The sequence below is a fragment of the Hippichthys cyanospilos genome, chromosome 1, assembly GCF_059441005.1.
Source record: "Hippichthys cyanospilos isolate Australia breed blue-spotted pipefish chromosome 1, RoL_Hcya_1.0, whole genome shotgun sequence".
Taxonomy (NCBI): domain Eukaryota; kingdom Metazoa; phylum Chordata; class Actinopteri; order Syngnathiformes; family Syngnathidae; genus Hippichthys; species Hippichthys cyanospilos.
Genome location: NC_142369.1, coordinates 9,580,946 through 9,589,756, shown reverse-complemented (window position 1 = coordinate 9,589,756; position 8,811 = coordinate 9,580,946). Strand labels below are relative to the sequence as shown.

The window sequence follows — 8,811 nt, the reverse complement described above, 5'->3', positions numbered from 1 at the left end:
TGTGGGGTCTTTTTCTAAGACTCGATTCTACACCAAGTAAAACATTTTTCGGGAAGCATTTTGGCAATTTATATCCGAAAAGCACAACGAATTATCTCAGGAGTAAACAAAATGGGAACTTCATGAAATGCCTTCATAGTTTGAATGAAGTGGAGAATTTAAAGGGGTAGTCCATTCATTTAGACATTTTCTCACTGTAAAGAAGTCATATTTTTTTCTACAGCTAATTTGATGACTTCATTATTTTTGTTGGACAATGAAAACCTTTAAAAACACATTTTCCTACTTGCTTTGGTCTGAAAATGACATCTTCTGTGCTCAAGGTTAATGTAACAACCAATTGTAACTCACCTGTTGGTCATGTCATGTGACATTCACAAGCTGAGCTGCGATTGGTCACAACCTACCAGGATGTGATGTCATATTCGACCAAATGTTTTCAAAAGCATTAAGTCTACATGAAAATTTGGTCATGAAATTATATACAAATGAATGACTTTGCTGCTGAAAATGGCTAAATAAGTTGACAATACCTTTAAAGCAGTGTTTCTCAAATATTGGGGTGGGCCCAACTAGGGGGCGCAGATGACCCCAGGAAAAAGCAAAAATGTGAGAACTGCTTTGAAGAAAATATTGAGCTAAATCAAAACCAAATAAGGCTTAACTCTATGCAATGAGGTATTTTTTCCGATTATGCCTGACTTTTCTTTTAGTTATTTGCTTAGTGTATGATTAGAAATGTTGGTCAAAGAAGATATATCTTAATGTGTTAGTCAAATATTTGTCTGCACCATGGTGTCTGAACTAAAATGAAAAAAAAACAAAGGAAAGGCCATTGGGGAAAAAAATGCCGCAAAATGCAGATCCAACCTGTGTAACTCCCAATTCACAATATTATACTATGCATGGTCGATGTGCATGGCGTAGGCGACCCTTGTGGATAGGTGGTAAAGAAAACGGATGGATGGAATTTGGCCTTGAATAAAAGGTCATGGAGCAAATGGGATTTTCAATGAACTTTATTGACATCAGCATCGTCATCATTATCAGTCCCGTTGCTAGTGGCCAGGAAACTGGTAACATGCAGCAGAGCGGCTGAGCAGAAGGACAGGAAGTGAGGTAGGGGACAGTCGGTTCGACAGGTAGGATGAGAGGCAGACAGGAAATGAGTTAGGGGACAGACGGAAAGTTGAACAGGTGCAGTCCGTGGTGGCAACGTAAAACGGCAGCATCCTTGCCTCAGCCTTGAGGGGGCCATTGTTAAGTCCGTGGCTGGGGTAGACCCTTGTGGATAAGTGGTAAAGAAATTCAATGGAATTGGGCCTTAAATGAAAGGTAAAAGAGCAAATGGGATTTTCAATAAACTTTATTGACATCAGCGTCATCATTATCCGTCCCGTTGCTAGTGGGCAGGAAGCTGGTAACATGCAGCAGCGCGGCTGAGCAGGCGGACAGGAAGTGAGGTAGGGGACAGACAGGAAGTGAGGTAGGGGACAGACAGGAAGTGAGGTAGGGGACAGTCAAATAGACAGGAAGTGAGGTAGGATGACAGGCAGATAGGAAATTTGTTAGGGGACAGACAGGAAGTCGGACAGGTGCAGTCCAATGCTTATTGGCTGTCTTGAGGCTCGGCCCCCTTGCGGTCAGCATCCGGGGGTTGTGGCGAAGAGGAGTTGGAGGAAGAGGCGGCGGCGCAGAGGAGGAGGCGGTGCTGCTGGTCCTGATGTTGCGTGCCCTCCCCAGACACCTCCAGGCACAGGTAGGGGGCGAGACTGAGCTGACGCCCATCCACTTCCAAGCTGTCCGCTCCTCCTCGCCCGGCAGCCCCCCTGCGGACTTTGCCGCTGCTGTTGCTGCAGGGCAGCAGAGATTGTATCTTGGGCAGCCATCGTTTGCGGACCCTGCGAGCGTTGGTGCACATGTCGGCTGCGATCACGTTCATCTCGCTCTCCTTGAAGCTCGGTGCAAAATTCTGACAGTACACTGAGAAAGATCGGCATGCTCAGTCACGTGCTTGTCACGATAGTTATCGGTTTTTGCCTGTGTTGGCAATTGGTTAATTATGCAGTCCAATGTGTCAAAATCCCAATACAGTGGGTTAGGGCAGGGATATATATTATATATATATATATATATATATATACATCACAGACAGAAAAGTTGCTTACAGCTTTTGTTAACCAAGGTTGTACCACATTATTTTTATTAAAAGAAGCAAGCAGACCAAACCAACGTTCGAATCCATCCATGTTAACAAACAGGGACATTAATATGAGATTTATTCTGTGTTGAGTAGTCATCAAGCAGTCCAGTTTGTATTGTTTCCCTACCCGTGTTATCTTATTTAGAAATATCTGCTTTTAATCTGGAAGGCCGTGCTGTGTGGTTTCAAAAAAAGAACTAGCAGGCAGACCCAAAGTTTGAGTCCATCTTTGTTCTCATGCAGGGACATTAAGATGACATTTATTTTGTGTTAAGAATTCTTCAAGCGCTTTCGTTTTCAATGTTCAGATATATCACACTGGCCCTTGTGTGCTTTTAATCTGGAAGGCCGCGCTGTATTTCCATTTCCTGTTTTTACCTTCCCTAAACTGATTGGCTGTCTCACATTACTTTTGTATCCGGTCACACCAAACACGTCCTGCAGATGTCGCCCTATCACGCAATCACACAAAACTTCATTGCGTGTAATTCAAATACCTCCAAGTAGTCGATCTAAAACAAGCATTATTTCTTTTGCTAAACCACAGAGAGCCGCCACACAAGGATCAAAGAGCCACATGCGGCTCTGGATCCGCAGGTTGTTGACCCCTGCCCTGGGGGATGGGTACCGGGTGCGATTACCAATCAATAGGCGCAAATAAGTGATACCTATTGGGGGGAGGTATCATTGGCCTGCCCCCCAGTCAAAAAAAAAAACATCAGTAGTCACTTTGATTAGTGGTAATTGATTCTTCCCAAGAGTGAGGAGAAAGCTATGCAGGCCACTATATAAAAATTCCAATAGGGAGTCATTTGTTAATTCGTTTACAGCCATTGACGAGTATAAACGTCAAACCTCCTTTTTACCCGGACAGCTATATACTGTAAATCAAAAATCCATTCTAACTGTACTGGCAGCGAATTAGTAAATTGTGCTAAATTATATGTGAACGACAGCAGAAACGCCTTGTGCGACTTACGTTTGACGGTGTTTAACACCCGGTTGTCCAGCGGCTTTCGACTCGGATCATTGGTAGAGGAGCGGATACCCGTCCCGCAGCTATTGGCCAGTGTGTTTCTATGGATACAATAACAAGCCAATCAGTGCATATACAGACACACAACATGTACACATCATGTGACAAAGCAGTTATGTAAAGCAGCTGCGTTGTGGCCAAGCCTCCTTGCTGAGATTACCTCCAGAATACACAAATAGAAAAAGTGATTTGAAGTCATGTTTGAGGAAATTAAAGACTACATTTATGGTGTCATGATTGTTATGTTATGACTTTGTACAAAATTGAAATGCCCAAATTTCATGTCATGTCCAACGAGACAATAACATGACTTCATGGTGTCGTGACATCCGATGAGGTCATGTGGTAGGGATGTGATGTCATATTTCTTCACTAAAAGTCGTATTAGACGTTTAGTGAGTACACCTCACGTATGGTATAGCTCAGAAGCGTCTTGAAAATGACACAAGGGATGCAGGTGTTAGTATGCTAAGCTAATCAAAACTATGCTAACCTGTCAAAGAAGGTAGCCAGGAGCCTCCTGAGCAGAACCTTATGTTTGACCCCCGCACAAAGATGACAGTTCATCAGCTGGCCCCGCGTCATGAGCACGCCCGAGCCTATGCATGTGCAAATGTCCCCACACACACACACGCACACACACAAACACAGAGCACAAACGGAATCACGCACACACATAAATCCAGCGTCAGTGATCTTGTTCCTATAATGCTAGGTCTATAGTATGAAAATGTCAAATGGAAGATATACACATCAGATCATTAAAGGGGATATCAAGTCTTTTTTTTTTTCCCACACACTCTAAACCGTTCAAACACAGCAGTTAATATTGCACTTCCGGAATATTAATTATTCAGAAAAGTCCACCTGTTCTTATCCACTTTGGCCATTTGCTTTCAAATGAAAACAACATTACAGTTGCTCCGGGCTAAGGCGAATGATTCAACTTTTCATTGGGTGAAATTAGTCATGTTTAGTCATGTGACTCTTGCAAGCTAAGCCAACATTGCTCATTACCTGAGCCAAGAGCACCTGTGATGTTATTTTCAGTCGACAGCAAGTTGCAAAATGGTCAAACTGTCATCTGCGAGTCCTTTTACTGTGTCAACAAGCAGCAGCCAATCAAAATGTGAAAAAAATCGATGTCGCCCCAAGCAATATTACTTTAATTGCAGCTTTTTTTTATCATCAAACTCAGCCTGAAACACAAGGCTAGGTAACAAGTGTTCTACTTTTTTGGTTCTGAAATAAAAATAAAACACTAATAATACAGAACAATGTTAACTTAAAGTCCAAAACTATGGAAAGGATTAGTGTCAGTCAAGAAAAATACGTTCATCATTGTAACCTAAGAATTCAAACTTTACGCTCAGAAATCTCACGTTAAAGTCAAAATTTGGATTTTAGTCACAATTCCGACTTTTAAAGTGAGAATTCTGGCTTTGTTCGCAGAAATCTGGACTTGATTATATATATTTTGGAACGTGGGAGGAAGCCGGAGTGCCCAGAAAGAACCCACGCGGGCACGGGAAGAACATGCAAACTCCACACAGAAAGTCCAGAGTTAAACTCAGGTCTCTTAACTGTGAGGCGGACGTGCTAACCACTCTACCACCGTGCAGTCCTAATAGTCTTCCGTGATAAACAAATGAAAAACAAGCTATTTTTACAGACGAAACTTAAAAACAAAGAACACACACAAACTATGAAAACTAAAAAAAAAAAAAAAACCTCAAAATAAAAAGACAGTAATAGGCAAATAAAAATGAAAGTTCCACAAATCACATCATTTAATCGTTATAAAAACAATCTGCCACTACCTGCCACCAGCTCCAGCTTCTCTCCAGGTTCTCCCTCGGTGTAGAGCGCCGGGTGGCATCGATACCCAATCTGACTGATCAAACTGGCGGGGAGCGCCATATTATCGCCGCCCACCAAAACGCATGCACGTCGCTCACTTGCCAATGGCAGGTGTGATATCTCGGTTTTCTCCTGGCCTAGACCGGTCAGATGACACAAGAACACACGTCTTTAAAACGCACAGACCAGTCGGATGACCAGCTGTCTCATATGACTAGACGTACCCTGGTGTCCAATCATGTGTTGGTATAGTCCAGCGAACGGGGTCTTGCCATAGTAGTCCTCTGGCTCCGCCTCCGTTGGGACGTGTGAGGGGGGCGAGTCTGTGGGCAGGCTGGATGCTTCTGAACTAGAGCAGCGCCCACCTGCCAGGAGGTAGGACTGCAGGCCAAGGACCAGGCTTCCAGCAGCACCCAGGTAACAAACAGCACCCCCTCTGGTGGTCTGGAGCTCCCTCGCAAAGTCCACTCTGAGGATACATGGAGGACTAGAGTCAAAACCAAGCAGACTACTGAATGGATCCTGGTTTTTGATCTGATTGATCATGATTCCAGGTCCACATGGTCAATGCGGATCATCAGTCCTGGTTTGGCTGGGTTAAGACAAGACCTTCTGACCTGGCATCCAATTCTTCTGGAGTTGTTCCTGTGTGGTCCTCAGGAGGCGTGTCCTGCCTTTCCTGTTTGATCCGACTCACGGCCATTATCAGGTCCTCTGGAGTCATAGACGAGGGGTCTGGACTGGAATCCTGCAGATGAACTACAGACCTGTCTGAAGGCCCCAGCTCATCTGTTGAGGTGGTCTGGAAACAAACATCACAAAGGAGACAAAATATTCAAAAGACAGTTCTTTGGGTAAAAAAGATGAACATTTTAGATCAGGGTTTGTAATCCTGGACTAAGTACAGTTTGATTGGGCTCACTTGACCAGATCCAGATCAAAAGTGGCGTGGGGGGTGGGGTTCCAGGTCTGGCCAGACTTAGAGTCATGGTTTCAATTTCAAGTAGCTGGATTAGGTGGTTAGTGGTCTTGCTCGGCTGAATAGACCATGGTACAGTGTTCCCTTGTTGTTTTTGTGGTTAATGGGGACCGGTAACCCCAAGCAAAAATTGAATTCCTTGAAGTCGACAGATGTAGCAGAGCAGCAGTTCAGTTTTAAGCCAAAGTGCCTTCATTTGAAGAAAAGTGTATGAGGGCTTTTAGATTGCTTCAGACTCTACGTTAGGACTGAGCGTGGGAGTGTTGCAGTGCATCATGCATTGCTGAGAAGTAACGGTCCTTTAAAAAAACCACGAAGCACTGAGGCGTGAAAAGGGAAGCACGAAGTAGAGGGGGAACACTATTACTAGAATTACCGGACTAAGACGATGAACATGGCTGCTGGTCTACCGCGCCATTGTGGATACTGAACTACACTCACCTGTGAATCACAGCAGTGCGGCGATGAGGATGTGGTCTTCGTTTTCATGAGCTCCAGGCTCCTCTCCACAATGTTCTGGACCTGCAGGTACCCGGCCGTGTACATAAGGACCAGCTGCTCACTGGCGACCATGTTGAGACGGCCCGTGTAGCAGAAGGTCAAGATCTGACGGAAACAGGACGGTGTCACCGAGGACGGTAGCTCATAGGTAGACCGGGACCACTCTGAAGAGTCGGAGGACTCAGCGCTGAACAGGTCTCGAAAATACAGCGAGGATGCAGCAAGAACAGCACGGTGGGCTTTGAAGAGCTGGCCCTGGACCAGGATGGAGACGTCGCAGTGGAGTCCCAGAAGTCTTTGCTGGTTCAGGCTGCTTAGAACACTACTGCCGAAGTCACCGACCGAAAACTGAAGACCAGATTCTGTCATGATGGAGGCGGGCTTAGGGAGGGCTGGTCCTGATTCTGGCATCCATGTCGTGCTGGTGAGGGGGAGTCCAAGGAAAGGAAAGGCATTTGAAGAATACTGAGAGTCCAGCATGGTTCAGTAGTGTCCACAAGAGTCAAGAAGAGTCCATTCCAGTCTATTAGCGTCAGAGTCAGGAGCGACAGTTAAAAGTCCGTCCTGCCTAAATATTACCAGCATGCAAAATGAGCAACCAAAGGTTCATCACATTAGAGCGCCATAAAATCCAAATCCTTATTTTGTTCTAATATTTTCCTAGTATGATTTGGGGATACGTGTGCATCTATTCGGCGAGGATCTAAAATGTGGTATTGGTGCCATCTATTGGGTATTGTGAATCAGAAAGTTGTTTCCAATTCTGAAATTTCATGGCATAACATCAAATGCTCCCCCGGCCATCCCCGTTGAAAAATGTAATTGAAAAGTATACTCTTCTTGAAATTCGATTTCAGAAATAGTTTAATGATGCCGTGTTTTTTCCCCATGGAAGACAAAATGCTGTTTGAATTGTGATCATTAAGCTACTGCTGCATTTGAGGCTGGTCTCAAACGCTAGCTGCAACCTTTAGTTAGGCCCATCGGAATGAATGGATGGCTGCAGTTGGTGCTAGGTGCTTTGCATTTATGTGGCAGGCTAAACTTGAGCTGCTTCTTTTTTAAGCAAACTCTTTACAAAGAATGCATACTACATTTATGCCTTTGAAATTTACCATTCATCAGACAGACATCTCTCAGTTACTCTTTAACTTTCATGTCTTCCTTGTCAATTTGTCCCCCCATCCACAAGAGGAGCATATTAGATTATGCTAAACACATTAACAGCCAATCAGATTCCACTCCAGGGTGTGATTGACTTTTGTTTTCCCCGGGCTACTCCTACAACATATCAAGGTCTGTTGGTCCATCCTTTGACCACTACCTGGGTGCCATCATTTTTTTTTAAATACTCTACCTATGAGAAAATGTGCTCCGCGACCCTGGGAGATTTTGTTCCCAGTTTGCAGCTTTAAAACTACTCTGCATTCTCGATGCAGCTATTTCCAAAGTTTCTCCTCGCTGGTTCTCGCCCACAGGTCAGGTTTTCTGTGACCTGTAACAAACATTCTGGAATGCTCTCTGGATGGACACAGGATGCAAAAGCGAGCACTCCAGCGCAGCAGAAACAACCGTCCCCATGGCTAACATCAAGATTGGTCTCACTCACCTGCTCCGACTTGGTCCGCATCCCTCCTCGTAGGCTCGTGGCTCCCTCAGTGGTGACCAAACTACGGCCCGGGATCCATTTCTGGCCCACCGTTTGTTTCGAAATGGCCCTCGTTAAATGTGACAATTAGCGAAAGAAATGGCCCCTAGCGGTTAGACCGTCGTGATACTTACTTTGTAAAATGGCTGGCAAGGCTGCGTAAGAAATTGCTTCCCATACCTCACTTGTTTTCCACTAGTCACTCATCACTTGCTAAGATGCAAGTTGGAATTGTTTACAGTCCACTTTCTGCTGTGTCAAGGTCATCTCAGTACACAGTCAAGTCAGAGACAGTCCAGTAGTCTAGCAGAGTTTTGAGTCCAGCTGTGTCATTCCAGTCCTGTTCACGAACACCCATTTCAAAAAGAGAGAGAAAAAAAAGTAAAGAGTCCAGTTCACTTTAGAGGAGTCCGATCAAGTCCAGTTTTTGGTCCAGTTTGGTCTTGTGCTTATGTTTAGGTGCTCACCTCTTCTCTGCTCCTCTTCCTACAGCGGCAGCTCAAGCACAAGTCACACACACGCGCACTCTCTAACGCAGCGTCTGGGTGGGGGGGGGGGGTGTTCTTGGGGGGTTGCAGACAGAC

The 8,811-nt window shown here is 44.9% G+C and overlaps 1 protein-coding gene across 4 annotated transcripts; it reads right to left on the bottom strand.

Annotated features, from left to right (window-relative positions):
* Positions 1 to 1,001: 1,001 nt before the first annotated feature.
* On the bottom strand, positions 1,002 to 8,774 carry LOC148429026 (nucleus accumbens-associated protein 2-like). 4 transcript variants are annotated; one of them, XM_088427943.1, is made up of 9 exons: positions 8,189 to 8,760; positions 7,937 to 8,074; positions 6,520 to 7,000; positions 5,717 to 5,901; positions 5,324 to 5,568; positions 5,060 to 5,236; positions 3,733 to 3,838; positions 3,183 to 3,280; positions 1,002 to 1,983 (listed from the first exon to the last, which is right to left on the bottom strand). In XM_088427943.1, exons 2-9 carry the CDS (start codon positions 8,005 to 8,007, stop codon positions 1,610 to 1,612), a joined length of 1,737 nt encoding a protein of 578 aa, XP_088284069.1. In that variant the 5' UTR covers positions 8,008 to 8,074; positions 8,189 to 8,760; the 3' UTR covers positions 1,002 to 1,609. The 4 variants fall into 4 exon arrangements, with proteins under 4 accessions (XP_088284069.1, XP_088284095.1, XP_088284086.1 ...); XM_088427969.1 differs by lacking the exon at positions 7,937 to 8,074 and having other exon boundaries at positions 8,189 to 8,297; positions 8,362 to 8,760; XM_088427960.1 differs by lacking the exon at positions 7,937 to 8,074 and having other exon boundaries at positions 8,695 to 8,774.
* Positions 8,775 to 8,811: the final 37 nt, after the last annotated feature.